The 24,550-nt window shown below is 47.2% G+C and overlaps 1 protein-coding gene and 1 long non-coding RNA gene across 2 annotated transcripts in view; one reads left to right on the forward strand and one right to left on the reverse strand.

The window, feature by feature from the left end:
- The window catches only part of LOC134945698 (uncharacterized), a 51,073-nt gene extending 40,025 nt beyond the window's left edge, over positions 1 to 11,048 (forward strand). Inside the window, exons 4-5 of the mRNA XM_063935143.1 lie at positions 2,906 to 2,940; positions 8,729 to 11,048. Coding sequence (XP_063791213.1) covers positions 2,906 to 2,940; positions 8,729 to 8,920 — 227 coding nt within the window. The 3' untranslated portion in view covers positions 8,921 to 11,048. The remainder of the gene's footprint in view (positions 1 to 2,905; positions 2,941 to 8,728) is intronic.
- The window catches only part of LOC134945699 (uncharacterized), a 471,787-nt gene extending 448,585 nt beyond the window's left edge, over positions 1 to 23,202 (reverse strand). The window contains exon 1 of the long non-coding RNA XR_010182146.1: positions 23,095 to 23,202. This is a non-coding gene — a long non-coding RNA (uncharacterized LOC134945699). The remainder of the gene's footprint in view (positions 1 to 23,094) is intronic.
- Between the last annotated feature and the right edge of the window lie 1,348 nt (positions 23,203 to 24,550).

Genomic DNA, 24,550 nt, shown 5'->3' on the forward strand with positions numbered 1-24,550 from the left:
CAACCTAAACCTAACCCACCCTTTCCACAGCCTAACCGTAACCCTCTCTTCCCGCTGTCTAACCTTAACCTTCCCCTTCCACAGCCTATCCCTAACCATCCCCTCCCGCAGCCTAACCCTAACCCTCCCCTCACACAGCCTAACCATAACCCTCCCCTCCCGCAGCCTAACCCTAACCCACTTCTCCCGCAGCCTAACTCTAACACTCCCCTCCCACAGCCTAACCCTTACCTTCCTATCTTGCAGCCTAACCCTAACTCACCCCTCCCACAGCCTAACTGAAACATTCCTGTCCTGCAGCCTATCCCTAACCCTAACCCTTTCTCTGCTTATCCCTAACCATCCCCTCCCACAGCCTAACCCTAACCATCCCCTCCCACAGCCTAACCCTAACCAACCCCTCCCACAGCCTAACCCTAACCTGCCCTCCTGCATCTTAACCCTAACCATCCCCTCCCACAGCCTAACCCTAACATTCCTGTCCTGCAGCCTAACCCTATCCCAGCCCTCCCGCAGCCTAACCCTATCCCTTCCCTCCCACAGCCTAACCCTAACCATTCTCTCCCACAGCCTAATCCTAACCCACCCCTTCTACAGCCTAAGCCTAACCCTCCCCTCCCAAAGCCTACCCTAACCCTTCCTCTCACAGCCTAACCCTAAACCTCCCCTCCCACAGCCTAACCCTAACCATCCTCTAACGCAGCATAACCCTAACCATCCTCTCCCACAGCCTAACCCTAACCCTCCCCTCCCATAGCCTAACCCTAACTGTCCTATCCTGCAACCTAACCCTAATCCACCCTTCCTTCAGCCTAAACCTAACCCACCCTTCCCACAGCTTAACCCTAACCCTCCCCTCCAGCAGTCTAACCTTAACCTTCCCCTCCCACAACCTAACGCTAACCATCCCCTCCCGCAGCCTAACCCTAACCCTCCCACAGCCTAACCCTAACCATCCTCTCCCACAGCCTAACCCTAACCTCCCCCTCCCACAGCCTAACCCTAACCCACCCCTCCCACAGCCTAACCCTAACCGTCCCCCCCTGCAGCATAACCCTATCCCACCCCTCCCACAGCCTAACCCTAACACTCCCCTCCCACAGCCTTACCCTAACCTTCCTCTCCTGCAGCATAACCCTATCCCACCCCTCCCGCAGCCTAACCCTAACCCTCCCCTCCCACAGCCTAACCCTCCCCTCCTGCAGCCTAACCCTAACCCTCCCCTCCTGCAGCCTAACCCTAACCCTTCCTCTCACAGCCTAACCCTAACCATCCCCTCCCACAGCCTAACCCTAACCATCCTCTCCCACAGCCTAACCCTAACCCAACCCTCCCACAGCCTAACCCTAACCGTCCCCCCTTGCAGCATTACCCTATCCCACCCCTCTCGCAGCCTAACTCTAACACTAACCTCCCACAGCCTAACCCTAACCTTCCTCTCCTGCAGCATAACCCTATCCCACCCCTCCCGCAGCCTAACCCTAACCCTCTACTCCCACAGCCTAACCCTAATCATCTCCTCCCACAGCCTAACCCTAACCCTCTACTCCCACAGCCTAACCCTAACCCTCTCCTCCCACAGCCTAACCCTAACCATCCTCTCCCACAGCATAACCCTAACCCACCCCTCCCACAGCCTAACCCTAACCTTCCCCTCCTGCAGCCTAACCCTATCCCACCCCTTCCGCAGCCTAACCCCGCAGCCTTACCCTAACCCTCCCACAGCCTAACCCTAACCCACCCCTCCCACAGCCTAACCCTAACCTTCCCCTCCCGCAGCCTAACCCTATCCCACCCCTCCCGCAGCCTAACCCTAACCCTCTCCTCGCACATCCTAACCCTAACCATCCTCTCCCACAGCCTAACCCTAACCCTCCCCTCCTGCAGCCTAACCCTAACCTTCCCCTCCTGCAGCCTAACCCTAACCCGTCCTCTCACAGCCTAACCCTAACCCTCTCCTTCCACAGCCTAACCCTAACCCTCTCCTCCCACAGCCTAAACCTAACCCTCCCCTCCTTCAGCTTAACCCTAACCCATCCACATTCTAATCCTTACCATTTCCTCCCACAGCCTAACACTGCAGTCTAACCCTAACCCTCCCCTACCGCACCCTATACCCAACCTTTCCTCTAGTGCCTAACCCTCCCTTCCTGCAGCCTAACCCTAACTCTCCCCTCCTGCAGCCTAACCCTAACCCTCCCCTCCCGCAGCCTAACCCTAACCCTCCCCTCCCACAGCCTAACCCTAACCATCCCCTACCACAGCCTAACCCTAACCCTCCCCTCCCACAGCCTAACCCTAACCCTCCCCTCCCACAGCCTAACCCTAACCCTCCCCTCTCACAGCCTAACCCTAACCCTCCATTCCTGCTGCCTAACCCTAACTGCCCCCTACCATAGCCTAACCCTAAACCTTATACCCACCATGAGGATTCGTCTGTATTTTGACTGTCAGGATTCCACAGACAGTGTTGTGACCGTTAGGATGGTGATCGCCAGGATACTGCCTACATTCCCGTAATAATAGTGTAACCTGGTAATATGCCATATGCTATGAAAAACAGCTCCCCTCATGCTGTGTCCCAGTGTAGCAGCATATACTGTATGGCTGTATGTAATACTCTGCATTGTGATAATATCATACCCTCCAGCTCTACCTTTATTTATGGTCTGTACCGATTATTGACACTCCTAATTTCCAGTGAAAGTATAGGAAAAGGGACATGGCCACTCCCCTTTACCCGTGGCCATGCCCCTTTTCCTAATTTGTGTCGATTTTTATGTGTAAAATGTTGGAGGGTCTGTAATATGTTGAAAAAGGTAAACAAAACTGGAGGAAAATGAATGACGTTATCTATTATCTTCCAAAGGTGAGAATTATTAATGCGCTGTGTTTTCTTTGACAGCCAGTAACGACGGTGTACCAGGAAGTATACGTAAAGTAAGTTGTATGTGGCTGAGAATGAGACGTGTGGTGTGCACTGTATATTGAGGTGTAAGTCATGTGATAAATTCCAGGTGAGGTGATACACTGTGACTATACTAAGTATCTCCGGAATGTGTCTACAGGGGGCCGCAGCAAATATTGAAGATATCTACTGCAATGCCCTATTGTAGACGGCAAAAGCAGCCCCCATAGCAGGCGCGTTTTAGGAAGGGGGGGGGGGGGGGGGGCATGTGCAGACTATGTGTGGGTCCCTTTCTCTCTGCAGTGCCATAGACTCTGAGCATGCAGACATCTCTGGAAACATGGTGCCCACCGTGTTCCCGAAGACAAATATGACAAATCACCGGCAAAATGGCCACCATGCTATTTTCCAATAAACTACTCCTGGGACAACAGAACCAACGTCGGTCTTCGGTGGGGTAAATAATTAAACATGTGTGTGGTATGGGCCCCCCCTGTACCCAGGGGCCCACATACACCACATATATTGCATCCATTATAGCAGTGATTTTCAACCTTTTTTTACTCGCGGCACACCGAACAATATTTTAAAATTGCCAAGGCACACCATCAGTTCACCCACAGGAAAAAATAAAAATAAAAACACACATTGGCCCTCACAGTGAAAAAAAAAATCCACACATACACATTGGCCTACACAGAAAATACAATCACATTGCTCCCCACATAAATCATGTTGCTCCCTACGTACATCCTATTGCTTCCCACATTAATTATTCACATTGTTCCCCCCCATAAATACTATTGCTCCCCACAGAAGAAATAACATAACAAATATTAGCCCCTACCGGTCAGCTGTCCTCCTCCCTGTTCCTCAGTGGCGGGGGTTATTCATAGTGGAGTACTGCAACTACTGAGCAGCGAGCGGTCGGGCAGGTGTGGATGTGGGCTGGCAAGGAAAGCTGTGGATGCAGGCGGGAACTGGAAGTTGTGTATGCAGGAGGGTAGGCTGACTGAGTGATGAGATGCGGTGGCCGTGACCTATGATATCACACCGCCGCGTCACCAAGGCATAGGTCATGGCCGGAACATGACTGATCCTCTAAGGAGAGCCTGGGCCAACAGTTCATTCTGAAGGTGCAGGAAGCTGCCCCGCGGCACACCTTGCAACTGGTCGCGGCACACTAGTGTGCCACGGCACACTGGTTGAAAAAGACTGCATTATAGAAACACCTAAGGGCCTAATTCGGACCTGATCGCAGCAGCAACATCTTCCTCTAATGGGCAAAACCATCTTCACTGCACAGGGGGCAGATGTAACATGTGCAGAGAGTGTTAGATTTGGGTGGGGTATGTGCAAACTGAAATCTAAATTGCAGTGTAAAAATAAAGCAGCCAGTATTTACCCTGCACAAAAACCATATAACTCACCCAAATCTAACTCTCTCTGCACATGTTACATCTGCCCCACCTGAGATAAATTTTGCTTTTGCGATCAGGTCTGCATTAGGCACTATGGGGGTCATTCCGAGTTTTTCGCTGGCGTGCAAACGCTAAGCCGCCCACTGGGAGTGTATTTTAGCTTAGCAGAAGTGCGAACGCTTTCATCGCAGAGCGGCTACAAAATTATTTTGTGCAGTTTCAGAGTAGCTTCAAACCTACTCAGCGCTTGCGATCACTTCAGACTATTCAGTTCAGGATTTGACGTCACAAACACGCCCTGCGTTCGCCCAGCCACGCCTGCATTTTTCCTGGCACGCCTGCGTTTTTCCGAACACTCCCTGAAAACGGTCAGTTGCCGCCCAGAAACGCCCTCTTCATGTCAATCACTCTGCGGCGGCCAATGCGACTGGAAAGCTTCGCTAGACCCTATGTGAAACCACATTGATCATTGTAATAGAAAATCGCGCGAGCACAATGCGCCGCATACGCATGTGCAAAACTGCCATTTTTTAGCCTGATCGCTGCACAGCGAACAAATGCAGCTAGCGATCAACTCGGAATGACCCCCTATGTCCCATAGGATTCTCATCGGAGACATGTCCCAGCAACAATATAATACTAAATAAGAGTGTCAATTTTCATTTTCACTTTAGGGGGACATGTACTAAGCAGTGCTAAAAGCGGAGAAGTGAGCCAGTGGAGAAGTTGCCCATGGCAACCAATCTGTTGCTCTGTATGTGTTTATAGTATGCAAATGATAAATGTTACGTCAATGCTGATTGGTTGCCATGGGCAACTTCTCCACTGGCTCACTTCCCCACTTTTATCACTGCTTAGTACATTTCCCCCTAAGTCTATATTATTATATTATATTGGTCTATTCCAGGATTTTCCAAACTCGGCCCTCAAGGCACCCTAACAGTCCAGGTTTTAGGGATATCCATTGTTGTGCACAGCTGTTATAATCACTGACTGAGGTACTAATTACAGATGCGTCCTCATATACTAGTCTGTTTCCGTAGTCGTGCCAATCATCCCTTCTCGGTGCACCAGTTCCTGTGTAAGTCTGCTTGCGTCTTTTTCGTCTATTTTCACCAGTGCCGTAACTAGGCATTTTAGCGCTGTGTGCAAGAAACGGCATTGGCGCTCCCCCCATGCAAGATTGGGGCAGTGCGCGTCGCAGGCGCGCGAAAATATTTATAGGGGTGTGGCATAATGGGGAAGGGGCGTGGCCACAAAATAATACCAATTCATACTATGGTGCACAACAGTCTCCATTATTCAAATTACGCTGCACAGTAGCGCCACTGCACCAGGTAGAGCCCCTTTTACACATTACGGAAGACAGCGTTCCCTTTTTACACATTACGACAGACAGCGTCCCTCTCTTTACACATTACGTCAGACAGCGTTTCCCTTTTTACACATAACGGCAGACAGCGTCCCCTTTTTTACACATTATGACAAACAGCGTCCCCTTTTACACATTACGGCAGACAGCGTCCCCTTTTACACATTACAGCAGGCAGCGTCCCCTTTTTACACATTACGGCAGACAGTCCCCCATTTTACACATTACAGCAGGTAGCGTCCCCCTTTTTACACATTACAGCAGACAGCGCCCCCCTTTTTACACATTACGGCAGACAGCGCCCCCCTTTTTACACATTACGGCAGACAGCGCCCCCCTTATTACACATTACGGCAGACAGCGTCCCCCTTATTACACATTACGGCAGACAGCGCCCCCTTTTTACACATTACGGTAGACAGCATCCCCTTTTTACACATTACGGCAGACAGCGTCCCCCTTATTACACATTACGGCAGACAGTGTCCCCTTTTTACACATTACGGCAGACAGCGCCCCCTTTTTTACACATTACGGCAGACACCACCCCTCTTATTACACGTTACCTTATTGGCACACAGGTAGTTACGGCGCTGATTTTCGCAACGCGATGCAACAAAACCAATTCATGATACTGCACTGATTAATTTGATATGCAACATTTGTACATGTGTGTGCGATTGAATCTGGATCTGTGTAAGGAGCAGTGGCGGAAGTACCGGAGACAATGGAATTGTTTGCTGCCATGCACCAGCTCTGAAGGGGCACCTCCTCTATTGCTCCGGTGTCAGGGATGGATTACCTCCTGCAGCATGAGCCCTGCAATATGAGCCCCGCAATACCCACATAGCCAGGTTACCCATTTACAATTGACCCAATATTATTATTTTTTTGCAACTTTTACAACGACAGCCCACCCGGGTTGACCCGGCAATAACTCGGGTTTTTGGCTTGGTGTAAAAGGGGTATGAGTCATCTGTGCTTAAACATGGATTGCCTTAAAACCTGGACTGTTGGGTGCCTTGAGTGCCGAGTTTGGGAACCACTGGTCTAAACATAGTTTGAATTTATTTGAAAGCTGAAAATATATATATTTAGTTAAATGTAACAGTGACAGTGATCTGCTATCGTCACACTGAGATGACAACAATAGAACAGGAACACTTATTCAGTGGTGTAAGTAACTAGAGGCTTGGTGGCCCCTGGCAAACTCTCATGGTGGACCTCCTACCTGATTTCTAGAAACCGTTTCTACACAGAACTGTAACTAGACATTTTGGTGTCCTGTACCAGAAAGAGAATTGGTGTCCCCTCCCTATTCAAAATAAGGATAGTGTTCAGTGGCAGTGCATGCCAAAAATACAAGCGTGGCTTCATGGGTAACGGGTGTGGCATCATGGGTAGGAGGCGTGGACACAGATTAGTACCAACTCACATTACACCGCACAGTAGTGTCAGTTATTCACATTACCCTACACAGTAGTACCCCTTATAAACGTTACGCCACAGAAGAGCCCCTTATAAACTTTATGCCATGGTAGAGCCCCTTACACATTATACCACAGTAGATCCCCTTACACACAGTATACCACAGTAGAGCCCCTTAAACACATCATGCCATGGTAGAGCCCCTTACACATTATACCACAGTAAAGCCCCTTATACACAGTATGCCAGGTAGTGCCCCTTATATTGTATATTAGCAGCGGTGCATATGGCAGAAAAGAAGCTGGGCGCACCACTACTATTTTATACTACAACAGGCAGTGCTGCAGCTGGCGGCTGTGCATACCATAGGTGGGAGATTGCGGGTAAATATGGCCAGTGCGACCACGGGGCAAATGTGCTGTCCGCACCGCCCTATTTAACGCCCTAGGTCTACATGTGCAGCTACAGACAAGGTGGGAGCTGTACAGAATGCTGGCCAGAAGCACTCCCAGGGGACATACACACCAACGGGTAGCCATGGGGGTACTAGTGGGGACACCGAGCTCCACAGATGGACCCCGAGAACAGAGGAGTTTTCCCAGGTAAACGGGTGATAGTGGGGGGTCAGGTGGGCCCAGCAGGCAGCAGGGTCGGTGTGGTCAGGGCAGACAATGATTCGGGGGTCCAGAGCTGGAGCTTGGTGCCCCTTCACCTTGTGGACCCCTGCCCCATGGACATTTTACAGGCTAAAGTATAAAATAGAAGCTTCTCAATCAAATTAGTAATACCCCTCAGGTGCTGAAAGGGAGAGGTTATTCTACACTACTAAGATACACAAAACAAACTTTCCACAGTACACCAAGGGGCACTAGCAACCTGGTGGATGATATGATAATGACCCTATGGGAAAGACATGAGCCAGTGTTACAGTATATAGGCCCTCATTCCGAGTTGTTCGCTCGGTAAAAATCTTCGCATCGCAGCGATTTTCCGCTTAATGCGCATGCGCAATGTCCGCACTGCGACAGCGCCAAGTAAATTTGCTATGTAGTTAGGAATTTTACTCACGGCTTTTTCATCGTTCTGGCGATCGTAATGTGATTGACAGGAAGTGGGTGTTTCTGGGCGGAAACAGGCCGTTTTATGGGCGTGTGAGAAAAAACGCTACCGTTTCTGGGAAAAACGCAGGAGTGGCCGGAGGAACGGAGGAGTGTCTGGGCGAACGCTGGGTGTGTTTGTGACGTCAAACCAGGAACGACAAGCACTGAACTGATCGCAGATGCCGAGTAAGTCTGGAGCTACTCTGAAACTGCTACGAGGTGTGTAATCGCAATATTGCGAATACATCGTTCGCAGTTTTAAGATGCTAAGATTCACTCCCAGTAGGCGGCGGCTTAGCATGAGCAAATCTGCAAAAATCCGCTTGCGAGCGAACAACTCGGAATGAGGGCCATAGTGTGAGAGTTGTGTGGCTTTGTTTGTGTTTGTGCTGCTCATTTCCTCCTCATGAAGGAGCTTTTATACCCAGCAGCTGCAGCTGATAGAGTAATAGGGAGATGCTGTGTCTATCATGTAACATCTTCTTTTATCTCTTATTAGAGATGTGTCATCTGGCTGATCTTCATCTCCGCAGTGGTCTTACTTATTGTGATCATTGTTGTCAGCACCCTGCCGAGCGGACACAACGAATATCAGAATGTGACCTCAGTGCCTACATTATCCATCATCACATCCACTTACCATACTCCAGAGTACACCACCCACCTGCCCGGAAATACCAGCCAAGTGTAAGGAAATGCCACCCAACTTCCAGGAAATGCCACCCAACTGCTAGGAAATGCCACCCAACTTCCAGGAAATGCCACCCAACTTCCAGAAAATGCCACCCAACTGCTCGCAAATGCCACCCAACTGCTTGGAAATACCACCCAACTGCCGTGAAATAATACTCACCTGCCAGGAAATGCCTCTCACTTGCTGTAAAATACCACCCACCTGTCGGGCAATACACTCCATGTTGCTACACTTGCGCTGACATGATAGTGACTGCAGGCAGTGGGGAAACATCAATCATATGCAACACTGCACATCTCAGTCCCCCCAAAACGCCACATTGCTGACATATGTACATCTCTACATGCACTGCATGTTCTCTGTATTCACTACTTACTTATTTACTAAGGAAATATATATATATATATATATATATATATATATATACCAATAAGGAGATATTGTGGGATCCAGTCATCCTATTTATTAACATTATTTATACTAAAATAATGTGAAAAAGGATGTTTTCTGTTTTTCACACCCTCTTCACATTATTTTGGTATCACCTGAATGTATAAAGGGCATTTGGAGCGGTTTTCATGAAAAACTGCTCCAAACCCTTTACTTCACTGTTTTGTAGTAAGCCACGTCGCATTTCCCATACTTATAATTGGAAATGTGATGTGACCAGATTTACTAAAAAAAATTTGAAAAAATACCGCAGTGTGCCCTGTGATAATCTCGCCAGCTCAGGTCTCAGGGCAGAACTGCGATGTGCAACCTTTCGCCCAGCTTTCTCTGCCCCCTGGCAGAGAAAGCTGTGCGGGACCCGGCTCCAGTGATCAGCTCTGTGTGTCCGATGGACATACAAGTTGATCACAGTGTTAAAAAAACAAACAAAAAAAAAGTAAAAAAAACCCAACATACTCACCTGTCCCGGGAGCCGGTGTCCGCTACTCCGGTGAGCGCTGCCGGGCGCCGGGTCCACATTTGCTGCAATTTGACCCCGATGCAGTAAAGTGATGCTGCAAAGCGGCAGCGCACTTTACAGCACCGGGGGACACCGCAGCACACATGATCCGGCGCCTGACAACCAAGCAGAAGCAGCGCAGACCGGCTGCCTGGACAGGTGAGTTTATTATCCCGCTGGGGGGGGTGCCGCGGTGCGCAGGGGTAGTCGCGATGGGGGGGGGGGGGGTGTTTACAGGGTGGCTGCGGTAGTGGCGATGTCGGCAGGGTCAGCACATGCGCAATAGGCCATCAGGTTATTTTTTACGAAAAATACAAAGATGATGCTGCGGAGAGGCATCGCAGGGACAGACCTTGACTGCGAGCTCTGTCCCTGCATGCGATAATTGATACGTCCCTGTGATGTAATCAGTTTTCGCAGTGCGAGTTTGGGCGATTTTATCACATGACATCTGCATCCAAGACACGGATGGTGATAAATATGCCCCCCTATAGTGAGCTATAGATAACCCATTCTCTGTTCTGGTACGCAGGTACCTGCTGTATAATTACTTGTATATAACAGTGCCTGTATTTGTATAATGTACTGTACTATGGGCCTAATTCAGACATGATCGCTGCTGCACAAATTCACAAGGTGGATGATTATCGATCAACTGCGCATGCGTGAGGGCAAACTGCAAGAAAACCCAGTGATTTTTTTAGATCGCTAGGCATACGCAAGTTAATTGACAGGAAGTGGACATTTGGGGGTGGTGATTGACCGTTTTCTGTGGGTGTCAGGAAAAACGCAGGCGTTCCCAAATGTTTTCAGGGTGGGTGTGTGACGTCAGCTCCGGCTCCGATCAGCCTGATTCTATTGCACTGTAGGAGTAAGTCCTGGTCTACACACAGACTGCACACACCGGAAAAAACAAAGCGGCGTTTACAAAGCTTTTCGCATGGCGTAAGCAGACTTGCACGGAGTGGTTACTCTGTCTGGGCGGTGACTATCCGATTGCAAGCCTCTGCAAATTCACAGAGTAGCGATCAGTCTGAATAAGTCCCTATATTTGGCACTTTCTTCTATCTCGTATATTTAGAATTAAATTCATATATAATCATTGCTTTAATCTGTAACAGCTACATTTATTTGAGTGCAAATATCTCCTGTAATAAATCTTGTAATCATTATGTACTAATGTATTGTGTATTATACTTTCCCACATCTGTAGCTGTTATCTCAGTTCATAGATTATTAACCTTCTTATCGTATTCTCTCAGCGGGAAATATCCAGTGTGTGTGTAAGTATGTGGTGTGATTAATAAGGTGTGACTGTCAGTCTTCCAATATTAGCCAGTAATCCACTGTCTGTTCCAGATAAAATGATTTACCTACCCTAACGTCCCGGTACTCAAAATCCTCTTACCTTCCCTAACCTTAAGCCATACCCTATTACCTTCCCTAACCTTAAGCCATACCCTATTACCTTCCCTAACCTTAAGCCATACCCTATTACCTTCCCTAACCTTAAGCCATACCCTATTACCTTCCCTAACCTTAAGCCATAACCTCTTACCTTCTGTAACCTTAAGCCATAACCTCTTACCTTCCCTAACCTTAAGCCATAACCTCTTACCTTCCCTAACCTTAAGCCATAGCCTCTTACTTTCCCTAACCTTAAGCCAAAACCTCTTACCTTCCCTAACCTTAAGCCAAAACCTCTTACCTTCCCTAAACTTAAGCCATCACCTCTTACTTTCCCTAACCTTAAACCATAACCTCTTACCTTCCCTAAACTTAAGCCATAACCTCTTACCTTCCCTAACCTTAAGCCATAACCTCTTACCTTCCCTAACCTTAAGCCATAACCTGTAACCTTCCCTAACCTTAGGCCATACCCTCTTACCTTCCCTAACCTTAAGCCATAACCTCTTACCTTCCCTAACCTTAAGCCATAACCTGTAACCTTCCCTAACCTTAAGTCATAACCTCTTACCTTCCCTAACCTTAAACCATAATCTCTTACCTTCCCTAACCTTAAACAATAACCTCTTACCTTCCCTAACCTTAAGCCATAGCCTCTTACCTTCCCTAACCTTAAGCCATAACCTCTTACCTTCCCTAACCTTAAGCCATAATCTCTTACCTTCCCTAACCTTAAGCCACAACCTCTTACCTTCCCTAACCTTAAGCCATAACCTCTTACCTTCCCTAACCTTAAGCCACAACCTCTTACCTTCCCTAACCTTAAGCCATAACCTGTAACCTTCCCTAACCTTAGGCCATACCCTCTTACCTTCCCTAACCTTAAGCCATAACCTCTTACCTTCCCTAACCTTAAGTCATAACCTCTTACCTTCCCTAACCTTAAACCATAATCTCTTACCTTCCCTAACCTTAAGCCGTACCCTCTTACCTTTCCTAACCTTAAACCATAACCTCTTACCTTCCCTAACCTTAAGCCATACCCACTTACCTTCTCTAACCTTAAGCCATACCCTCTTACCTTCCCTTACCTTAAGCCATAACCTCTTACATTCCTTAAACTTAAACCATTACTTAGATGTAGTATCATAGTAGCAACAGTAGTACTAGTAGTAGCGTTAGTGTTAGTAGTTAATAATAACTCTAGATAGTACTACTGCTGCTAATAGTGGGGGTATTACTACTGTATATATTTCTACTATAATGGAGGCATTACTAGATATATATGTGTGTGTGTGTGTGTGTGTGTGTGTGTGTGTGTGTGTGTGTGTGTGTGTGTGTGTGTGTGTGTGTGTGTGTGTGTGTATATATATATACAGTATATTATACTGGAGGCATTACTGTATATTTCTATTATACTGGAGGCATTCCTATATATTTCTATTATACTGGAGGCATCACTTTATATTACTATTATACTGGAGGCATCACTATATATTTCTATTATACTGGAGGTATCACTATATATTACTATTATACTGGAGGCATTACTATATATGTCTAGCCTTGCCACCAAAGTGCAAAGAAAAGGGGCTGTGTCATGTGGCAACACTGCTAGTGTCATGTAGCCACCCCCCTATTGCTATGTGACCACACCCCTAGCAGCACATGACCACACCCATTTTTCGCCGCTCAGTCCCTTTAATTAAATATTTCTACTTGCACCACTGGTCACCTGTATAATCTGAGTTCCTGCTATACAGGTGAAACACATGCTGGGATATCTGTAAAAAAAATATTTAAAATAAAAAAAACCACAAGTTACACACACACTGTAGATCAGGCATGTCCAAACTGCGGCCCTCCAGCTGTTGAGAAACTACACATCCCAGCATGCCCTGACACAGCTTTAGCATTCTTTGACAGCAAACCTGTGTCAGGGCATGCTGAGATATGTAGTTTCACAACAGCTGGAGGGCCGCAGTTTGGACATGCCTGCTGTAGATAGTACAAGTTTATTACATACGCACACTCACATACAGTATGCTCACCTTGTACAGTAACTGCCATGTTTGGTCCTCTTGTCCAAGTACAGTAGAATATCTAACACAATGCACAGCAGTAAATGTAGCAAAAACATGGGCAACAGGAGAACTGGACATTCAAAATAATAATGAGGGTGGGATGTATTAAGATACATCACCGCCCCTCACCGCCTATTGCAGTGATGCTGATCGCATATGTACTAACATACAACAGGGGTTGGAGCGCAGTATTAACCGTGCTCCAGGATGGTTCCAGAGGCACACTGTGCGGCGTTGTGAGGGGCGCCCTTGGCCAGCGCCTACCCCTCACAATTGGTCAGCAAGCCTGTCGGGCCCCAGGGATCCCAGCCAGCACAACGCCTCAGACCATTTTCAAACTCAGTTGAGCGGGAAGACAGCGCCATGAAGGGGGCGGAGCTTCTCCTCAGAGCAGACCAGCGCCATTTTCCTGCATGCTGTTTTCATGAAGGAAGATCCTGGTCCCTCCACAGCAGCTCCAGATTACTGTTACGGTACCAGAGGGTTGTAGAAGGGAGGGGAGGCTAATTGTTTGACTGTGTGTCCTATTAAGCAGAGATGAGCGCCTGAAATTTTTCGGGTTTTGTGTTTTGGTTTTGGGTTCGGTTCCGCGGCCGTGTTTTGGGTTCGACCGCGTTTTGGCAAAACCTCACCGAATTTTTTTTGTCGGATTCGGGTGTGTTTTGGATTCGGGTGTTTTTTTCCAAAAACACTAAAAAACAGCTTAAATCATAGAATTTGGGGGTCATTTTGATCCCAAAGTATTATTAACCTCAAAAACCATAATTTACACTCATTTTCAGTCTATTCTGAATACCTCACACCTCACAATATTATTTTTAGTCCTAAAATTTGCACCGAGGTCGCTGTGTGAGTAAGATAAGTGACCCTAGTGGCCGACACAAACACCGGGCCCATCTAGGAGTGGCACTGCAGTGTCACGCAGGATGTCCCTTCCAAAAAACCCTCCCCAAACAGCACATGACGCAAAGAAAAAAAGAGGCGCAATGAGGTAGCTGTGTGAGTAAGATTAGCGACCCTAGTGGCCGACACAAACACCGGGCCCATCTAGGAGTGGCACTGCAGTGTCACGCAGGATGTCCCTTCCAAAAAACCCTCCCCAAACAGCACATGACGCAAAGAAAAAAAGAGGCGCAATGAGGTAGCTGACTGTGTGAGTAAGATTAGCGACCCTAGTGGCCGACACAAACACCGGGCCCATCTAGGAGTGGCACTGCAGTGTCACGCAGGATGTCCCTTCCAAAAAACCCTCCCCAATCAGCACATGATGCAAAGAAAAAGAAAAGAAAAAAGAGGTGCAAGATGGAATTGTCCTTGGGCCCTCCCACCCACCCTTATGTTGTATAAACAAAACAGGACATGCACACTTTAACCAACCCATCATTTCAGTGACAGGGTCTGCCACACGACTGTGACTGATATGACGGGTTGGTTTGGACCCCCCCCAAAAAAGAAGCAATTAATCTCTCCTTGCACAAACTGGCTCTACAGAGGCAAGATGTCCACCTCATCTTCACCCTCCGATATATCACCGTGTACATCCCCCTCCTCACAGATTATCAATTCGTCCCCACTGGAATCCACCATCTCAGCTCCCTGTGTACTTTGTGGAGGCAATTGCTGCTGGTCAATGTCTCCGCGGAGGAATTGATTATAATTCATTTTAATGAACATCATCTTCTCCACATTTTCTGGATGTAACCTCGTACGCCGATTGCTGACAAGGTGAGCGGCGGCACTAAACACTCTTTCGGAGTACACACTTGTGGGAGGGCAACTTAGGTAGAATAAAGCCAGTTTGTGCAAGGGCCTCCAAATTGCCTCTTTTTCCTGCCAGTATAAGTACGGACTGTGTGACGTGCCTACTTGGATGCGGTCACTCATATAATCCTCCACCATTCTATCAATGTTGAGAGAATCATATGCAGTGACAGTAGACGACATGTCCGTAATCGTTGTCAGGTCCTTCAGTCCGGACCAGATGTCAGCATCAGCAGTCGCTCCAGACTGCCCTGCATCACCGCCAGCGGCTGGGCTCGGAATTCTGAGCCTTTTCCTCGCACCCCCAGTTGCGGGAGAATGTGAAGGAGGAGATGTTGACAGGTCGCGTTCCGCTTGACTTGACAATTTTGTCACCAGCAGGTCTTTCAACCCCAGCAGACCTGTGTCTGCCGGAAAGAGAGATCCAAGGTAGGCTTTAAATCTAGGATCGAGCACGGTGGCCAAAATGTAGTGCTCTGATTTCAACAGATTGACCACCCGTGAATCCTTGTTAAGCGAATTAAGGGCTGCATCCACAAGTCCCACATGCCTAGCGGAATCGCTCCGTGTTAGATCCTCCTTCAATGCCTCCAGCTTCTTCTGCAAAAGCCTGATGAGGGGAATGACCTGACTCAGGCTGGCAGTGTCTGAACTGACTTCACGTGTGGCAAGTTCAAAGGGCATCAGAACCTTGCACAACGTTGAAATCATTCTCCACTGCACTTGAGACAGGTGCATTCCACCTACTATATCGTGCTCAATTGTATAGGCTTGAATGGCCTTTTGCTGCTCCTCCAACCTCTGAAGCATATAGAGGGTTGAATTCCACCTCGTTACCACTTCTTGCTTCAGATGATGGCAGGGCAGGTTCAGTAGTTTTTGGTGGTGCTCCAGTTTTCTGTACGTGGTGCCTGTACGCCGAAAGTGTCCCGCAATTCTTCTGGCCACCGACAGCATCTCTTGCACGCCCCTGTCGTTTTTTAAAAAATTCTGCACCACCAAATTCAAGGTATGTGCAAAACATGGGACGTGCTGGAATTGGCCCAGATTTAATGCACACACAATATTGCTGGCGTTGTCCGATGCCACAAATCCACAGGAGAGTCCAATTGGGGTAAGCCATTCCGCGATGATCTTCCTCAGTTGCCGTAAGAGGTTTTCAGCTGTGTGCGTATTCTGGAAAGCGGTGATACAAAGCGTAGCCTGCCTAGGAAAGAGTTGGCGTTTGCGAGATGCTGCTACTGGTGCCGCCGCTGCTGTTCTTGCGGCGGGAGTCCATACATCTACCCAGTGGGCTGTCACAGTCATATAGTCCTGACCCTGCCCTGCTCCACTTGTCCACATGTCCGTGGTTAAGTGGACATTGGGTACAGCTGCATTTTTTAGGACACTGGTGACTCTTTTTCTGAGGTCTGTGTACATTTTCGGTATCGCCTGCCTAGAGAAATGGAACCTAGATGGTATTTGGTACCGGGGACACAGTACCTCCAACAAGTCTCTAGTTGGCTCTGCAGTAATGATGGATACCGGAACCACGTTTCTCACCACCCAGGATGCCAAGGCCTCAGTTATCCGCTTTGCAGTAGGATGACTGCTGTGATATTTCATCTTCCTCGCAAAGGACTGTTGAACAGTCAATTGCTTACTGGAAGTAGTACAAGTGGGCTTACGACTTCCCCTCTGGGATGACCATCGACTCCCAGCGGCAACAACAGCAGCGCCAGCAGCAGTAGGCGTTACACGCAAGGATGCATCGGAGGAATCCCAGGCAGGAGAGGACTCGTCAGAATTGCCAGTGACATGGCCTGCAGGACTATTGGCATTCCTGGGGAAGGAGGAAATTGACACTGAGGGAGTTGGTGGGGTGGTTTGCGTGAGCTTGGTTACAAGAGGAAGGGATTTACTGGTCAGTGGACTGCTTCCGCTGTCACCCAAAGTTTTTGAACTTGTCACTGACTTATTATGAATGCGCTGCAGGTGACGTATAAGGGAGGATGTTCCGAGGTGGTTAACGTCCTTACCCCTACTTATTACAGCTTGACAAAGGGAACACACGGCTTGACACCTGTTGTCCGCATTTCTGGTGAAATACCTCCACACCGAAGAGCTGATTTTTTTGGTATTTTCACCTGGCATGTCAACGGCCATATTCCTCCCACGGACAACAGGTGTCTCCCCGGGTGCCTGACTTAAACAAACCACCTCACCATCAGAATCCTCCTGGTCAATTTCCTCCCCAGCGCCAGCAACACCCATATCCTCCTCATCCTGGTGTACTTCAACACTGACATCTTCAATCTGACTATCAGGAACTGGACTGCGGGTGCTCCTTCCAGCACTTGCAGGGGGCGTGCAAATGGTGGAAGGCGCATGCTCTTCACGTCCAGTGTTGGGAAGGTCAGGCATCGCAACCGACACAATTGGACTCTCCTTGTGGATTTGGGATTTCAAAGAACGCACAGTTCTTTGCGGTGCTTTTGCCAGCTTGAGTCTTTTCAGTTTTCTAGCGAGAGGCTGAGTGCTTCCATCCTCATGTGAAGCTGAACCACTAGCCATGAACATAGGCCAGGGCCTCAGCCGTTCCTTGCCACTCCGTGTGGTAAATGGCATATTGGCAAGTTTACGCTTCTCCTCCGACAATTTTATTTTAGGTTTTGGAGTCCTTTTTTTACTGATATTTGGTGTTTTGGTTTTGACATGCTCTGTACTATGCCATTGGGCATCGGCCTTGGCAGACGACGTTGCTGGCATTTCATCGTCTCGGCCATGACTAGTGGCAGCAGCTTCAGCACGAGGTGGAAGTGGATCTTGATCTTTCCCTAATTTTGGAACCTCAACATTTTTGTTCTCCATATTTTAATAGGCACAACTAAAAGGCACCTCAGGTAAACAATGGAGATGGATGGATTGGATACTAGTATACAATTATGGACGGGCTGCCGAGTGCCGACACAGAGGTAGCCACAGCCGTGAACTACCGCACTGTACTGTGTCTGCTGCTAATATATAGACTGGTTGATAAAGAGATAGTATACTCGTAACTAGTATGTATGTATAAAGAAAGAAAAAAAAACCACGGTTAGGTGGTATATACAATTATGGACGGGCTGCCGAGTGCCGACACAGAGGTAGCCACAGCCGTGAACTACCGCACTGTACTGTGTCTGCTGCTAATATATAGACTGGTTGATAAAGAGATAGTATACTCGTAACTAGTATGTATGTATAAAGAAAGAAAAAAAAACCACGGTTAGGTGGTATATACAATTATGGACGGGCTGCCGAGTGCCGACACAGAGGTAGCCACAGCCGTGAACTACCGCACTGTACTGTGTCTGCTGCTAATATATAGACTGGTTGATAAAGAGATAGTATACTCGTAACTAGTATGTATGTATAAAGAAAGAAAAAAAAACCACGGTTAGGTGGTATATACAATTATGGACGGGCTGCCGAGTGCCGACACAGAGGTAGCCACAGCCGTGAACTACCGCACTGTACTGTGTCTGCTGCTAATATATAGACTGGTTGATAAAGAGATAGTATACTCGTAACTAGTATGTATGTATAAAGAAAGAAAAAAAAAACACGGTTAGGTGGTATATACAATTATGGACGGGCTGCCGAGTGCCGACACAGAGGTAGCCACAGCCGTGAACTACCGCACTGTACTGTGTCTGCTGCTAATATATAGACTGGTTGATAAAGAGATAGTATACTCGTAACTAGTATGTATGTATAAAGAAAGAAAAAAAAACCACGGTTAGGTGGTATATACAATTATGGACGGGCTGCCGAGTGCCGACACAGAGGTAGCCACAGCCGTGAACTACCGCACTGTACTGTGTCTGCTGCTAATATATAGACTGGTTGATAAAGAGATAGTATACTCGTAACTAGTATGTATGTATAAAGAAAGAAAAAAAAACCACGGTTAGGTGGTATATACAATTATGGACGGGCTGCCGAGTGCCGACACAGAGGTAGCCACAGCCGTGAACTACCGCACTGTACTGTGTCTGCTGCTAATATATAGACTGGTTGATAAAGAGATAGTATACTCGTAACTAGTATGTATGTATAAAGAAAGAAAAAAAAACCACGGTTAGGTGGTATATACAATTATGGACGGGCTGCCGAGTGCCGACACAGAGGTAGCCACAGCCGTGAACTACCGCACTGTACTGTGTCTGCTGCTAATATATAGACTGGTTGATAAAGAGATAGTATACTACTAATATTATATATACTGGTGGTCAGGTCACTGGTCACTAGTCACACTGGCAGTGGCACTCCTGCAGCAAAAGTGTGCACTGTTTAATTTTAATATAATATTATGTACTCCTGGCTCCTGCTATAACCTATAACTGGCACTGCAGTAGTGCTCCCCAGTCTCCCCCACAATTATAAGCTGTGTGAGCTGAGCAGTCAGACAGATATATAATATATATAGATGATGCAGCACACTGGCCTGAGCCTGAGCAGTGCACACAGATATGGTATGTGACTGACTGAGTCACTGTGTGTATCGCTTTTTTCAGGCAGAGAACGGATATATTAAATAAACTGCACTGTGTGTCTGGTGGTCACTCACTATATAATATATTATGTACTCCTGGCTCCTGCTATAACCTATAACTGGCACTGCAGTAGTGCTCCCCAGTCTCCCCCACAATTATAAGCTGTGTGAGCTGAGCAGTCAGACAGATATATAATATTATATATAGATAATAGATGATGCAGCACACTGGCCTGAGCCTGAGCAGTGCACACAGATATGGTATGTGACTGAGTCACTGTGTGCTGTGTATCGCTTTTTTCAGGCAGAGAACGGATTATAAATAAAAGTGGTGGTCACTGGTCACTATCAGCAAAACTCTGCACTGTACACTACTGAGTACTCCTAATGCTCCCCAAAATTAGTAAATCAAGTGTCTAAACGGAGAGGACGCCAGCCACGTCCTCTCCCTATCAATCTCAATGCACGTGTGAAAATGGCGGCGACGCGCGGCTCCTTATATAGAATCCGAGTCTCGCGATAGAATCCGAGCCTCGCGAGAATCCGACAGCGTCATGATGACGTTCGGGCGCGCTCGGGTTAACCGAGCAAGGCGGGAAGATCCGAGTCGCTCGGACCCGTGAAAAAAAACATGAAGTTCTGGCGGGTTCGGATTCAGAGAAACCGAACCCGCTCATCTCTACTATTAAGGTGCACAAGTCAGCATTGGTAAGGGTTTTTTTTTCCTGTTGTTAAGCGCTGGTGTGGGTTGGCTCCAATCTCTGTCTCTCTCTTGCCATTCTTGGGTGGGGGGGGCCTTCTGTCTTACCCCATCCTGTGTGTGTTTGTTGGTCACCAGCAGCAACGTCCAGGGATACAGTGTCATATGCTGCAGAGGATTTATCCTCCCAGGATGATCCCATTCCATGTAATCAGGATAGCACTGGTTTAGCACAGATTCCAGCAAGGGAACCAGAGTGGTTTTCCTCTATCAGGACTTGGATTACTCAAATTTATGACGGGGTTACCAGTAATGAGTTGGCAACCCAGGTATTGCACACCTCTATGGCTGTGTGGCCCTTGTCAGGGACCCCAGGTCACCCCTCTATATACCCCCACAAATGTGCGCTTGTGCAGGTAACACAAGACGACACGGATACCGATTCTGACACTACAGATGGTGATGGGGATGTATTGTGGGGGTCCGCATCTCTTGCAAGGGGGGTGCATTTGTTGATAGAGGCTATCAGGGATGTGTTAAATGTTAATGATACCACATCTGAGCAGGTTGAGGAGGCTTTTTTCACGGAAAACAAGAAAGCCTCGCTAACCTTCCCTGCTTCAAAAGAACGGAATGCTATATTTGAAAAGGCCTGGTTGAATCCTGAAAAGAAGTTTCAGATCCCTAAGAGGAATCTGGTAGCTTTTCCTTTCCCTGAGGAGCATAGGAAAAAGTGGGAAAACCCGCCAATTGTTGACGCATCTGTATCTAGACTCTCAAAAAAGGTGGTTTTACCAGTACCGGGATCTACCGCCTTAAAGGAGTCGGCGGATAGAAAAATTGATAATACTCTGAAATCAGTGTACCCTGATTCAGGGACTGTATTATGTCCCACTATTGCTAGTGCATGGATTGCTAAGGCTATAGTGAAGTGGCCGGCTGCCTTGATGGAAAATTTGGATACGATGGATAGGGATGACGTTGCATTGTATTTACGCAACATTCATGATTCTGCAGGTGTCATGGTAGAATCTATGAAAGACCTGGGTTCCATGGCTGCGGAAATCTCTTCCATGTCTGTTTCAGCTCGTTGGGGACTGTGGCTCCGCCAGTGGTCGGCCGTCGCGGAATCCAGAAAAAGTGTGGAGTCGCTGCCCTATACAGGTCAAGCTCTCTTTGGGGAAGCCCTAGACGCGTGGATATCTACCGCTACATCGGGTAAGTCTCCGTATCTTCCCTCACCAGCTCCTGCTCCGAAGAGGTCCTTCTAGTCAGCTTCGCAGAGGACTTCTCGTCACAGGAAGTAGGACTCTTTGCTTGTCCTATACGATCCCAAGGTAATTGGGTGTCCTGCTTCTAAGCAGTCCATTTCTCGCTGGATTAGGTTCACTATCCAGCATGCTTATTCTACGGCAGGACTGCCATGTCCAAAATCTGTTCAGACCCACTCTTCTCGTAAGGTGGGGTCTTCCTGGGTGGCTGCCCGTGGTGTCTCAGCAACGCAGCTTTGCCGAGCGGCAACTTGTTCTGGGGCGAACACGTTTGCAAGGTTCTACAAGTTCGATACTTTGGCCTCTGATGATCTGACATTCGGTCAATCAGTTCTGCAAGAGCCTCCGCACTCTCCCTCCCATTGTGGGAGCTTTGGTACATCCCCATGGTACTAATGTGGACCCCAGCATCCTCTAGGACACTAGAGAAAATAGGATTTTGGTACCTACTGGTAAATCCTTTTCTCGTAGTCTGTAGAGGATGCTGCATATGTTATTTGGTTCAGTACCACTTCGTTTAGTTGTGTACTGCATAGTTACTGGGTAAGTAATGTTTCAGCCATTTGCTGATTAGTTCAAGCTAGTTGACTTGACGTGCCTTGTATGTGTGAGCTGGTATGAATCTCGCCACTATCTGTGTTAAGTCCTTCTCTCGAAGTATTCCGTATCCTCTGGTACAGTTTCTAGACTGAGTCTGGTAGGAGGGGCATAGAGGGAGGAGCCAGCCCACGCTCTTAAACGCTTAAAGTGCCAATAACTCCTGGTGGACCCGTCTATACTCCATGGTACTAATGTGGACTCCAGCATCCTCTACGGACTACGAGAAAAGGATTTACCGGTAGGTACCGAAATCCTATTTTTAACAAATTTTTCCCTTAGTACATCCCACCCTGAATGTCCAACCTACCAGATAGACTTCTCATCAAGGGCACCTTAAAACTAAATGTGACACTCACCAACAGCGACCAGTCGATTTTACTGTACAGGTTCTATTCCTTCCTTGCCAGACAGGTGAAGGCCAAGCACCAGACACAATGAAGAAACAACAGGTACAAGGTGTTTACAATAAAAATCAGTTTTATAACACTGGAACTACTCTATAGTAGTAACCCAGTATGGCTATAAACACTGTTCATATAGCAACAATATGATATATTTATTAAACAGTATAACACCCAATAAAACCAATATATTATAAAGATAAAATACAATGTCACAATCTGCATTCAACAAGTATTTGACCCCATTCAATTGTATACATAACAAAGGTTTGAGTCTCTCATGCAACAACATAATGTTTCTGAACACCCGGTGAAATTTACTTATAACATGGATGTACATACTGTGAACTATCTTGATGTCAAAGTTACTTTAATGGATAATAATATCATTTATACAGAATTATATAAAAAAGACACAGATAGAAACACTATGTTACATGCTAGCAGCTTTCACCCAGCTAGTATGAAGTTTGAATTACCTTACTCCCAATTTCTACGAGCTGTGCGTACATATAGCACTAAGGAAACTGCTATTGTCCATATTGATAGCATGATTCAGAACTTTGTGGAAAGAGGCTACAATTATGATTCCCTAATAAAAGCGAAAGAGAAAGCCATGAAATTATCTAGAGAGCAATTACTTGTCAGGAAGAAAAAGTCCACTGATAATAAATATTTACCATGGGTTAATCATTATAATGTAGCTAGTGGAGACATTGCTAAAACTACTAAAAATCTTTGGCCCATTGTAAGCAGTGATCCTGATGTCAATTTATCTGATAGGAGACTCATGCCTTGCTATACTCGTGGTAAAAACATTAGAGATTGGGTCATGCGTACGGATATTACAGATTTACAATCTACCCAAAGTGAGATTGGTCATTTCCTATCCCCCCAGAAAGGATGCTTTAAATGCTTTAATTGTGTTACAGGTAGGTCCATGATAGTGGGACGGTCTTTTCGTCATCCCCACAGTGGCAGACAGTACTTTATGAAGCATAGAGTAACTTGTACGACCAGATACATTGTATATATGATCTATTGTACATGCGGGCTTAATTACGTTGGGAAAACCGACAGGTCACTTAGGGAGAGAATAGCGAATCATAAGTCCTCTATTATATCGGCAATGGCCTCTGGCCATAGTGACCAACCAGTGGCACGGCACTTTATGCTGGCTCCTCCCTCTATGCCCCTCCTACCAGACTCCGTTTAGAAAATGTGCCCGGAGGAGCCTCTGGACATAGTGACCAACCAGTGGCATGGCACTTTATGCTGGCTCCTCCCTCTATGCCCCTCCTACCAGACTCCGTTTAGAAAATGTGCCCGGAGGAGCCTCTGGCCATAGTGACCAACCAGTGGCACGGCACTTTATGCTGGCTCCTCCCTCTATGCCCCTCCTACCAGACTCCGTTTAGAAAATGTGCCCGGAGGAGCCTCTGGACATAGTGACCAACCAGTGGCATGGCACTTTATGCTGGCTCCTCCCTCTATGCCCCTCCTACCAGACTCCGTTTAGAAAATGTGCCCGGAGGAGCCTCTGGCCATAGTGACCAACCAGTGGCACGGCACTTTATGCAAGCTCGACACAGTATAGCATCTTTACGTTATACAATAATCGACCATGTACCAGCTACCTTGAGAGGGAGGAACAGATCAATGATTCTCTTAAAGCGCGAGCGTAAGTGGATCCATGAACTTGGGTCCCTGGCCCCGGTTGGTTTAAACGAATCTCTGGGTTTACGTTGCTTTCTATAATTATTGTAGGATCTACATAGGTAATTAACAATTGGTTACAAGTAAGTTTTACTCAGTATAGTTCTCTTTAGCGAGTACTTTTCTTTAGTGAGTACCATTTTATTTATTATTGTATTTTCCATAGCTGTATCTAAATCAGTATATATACTAATAAATAGTGTTTTATTAAAATGAATT

The sequence above is a fragment of the Pseudophryne corroboree genome, chromosome 7, assembly GCF_028390025.1.
Source record: "Pseudophryne corroboree isolate aPseCor3 chromosome 7, aPseCor3.hap2, whole genome shotgun sequence".
NCBI classification, from domain to species: Eukaryota; Metazoa; Chordata; class Amphibia; order Anura; family Myobatrachidae; genus Pseudophryne; species Pseudophryne corroboree.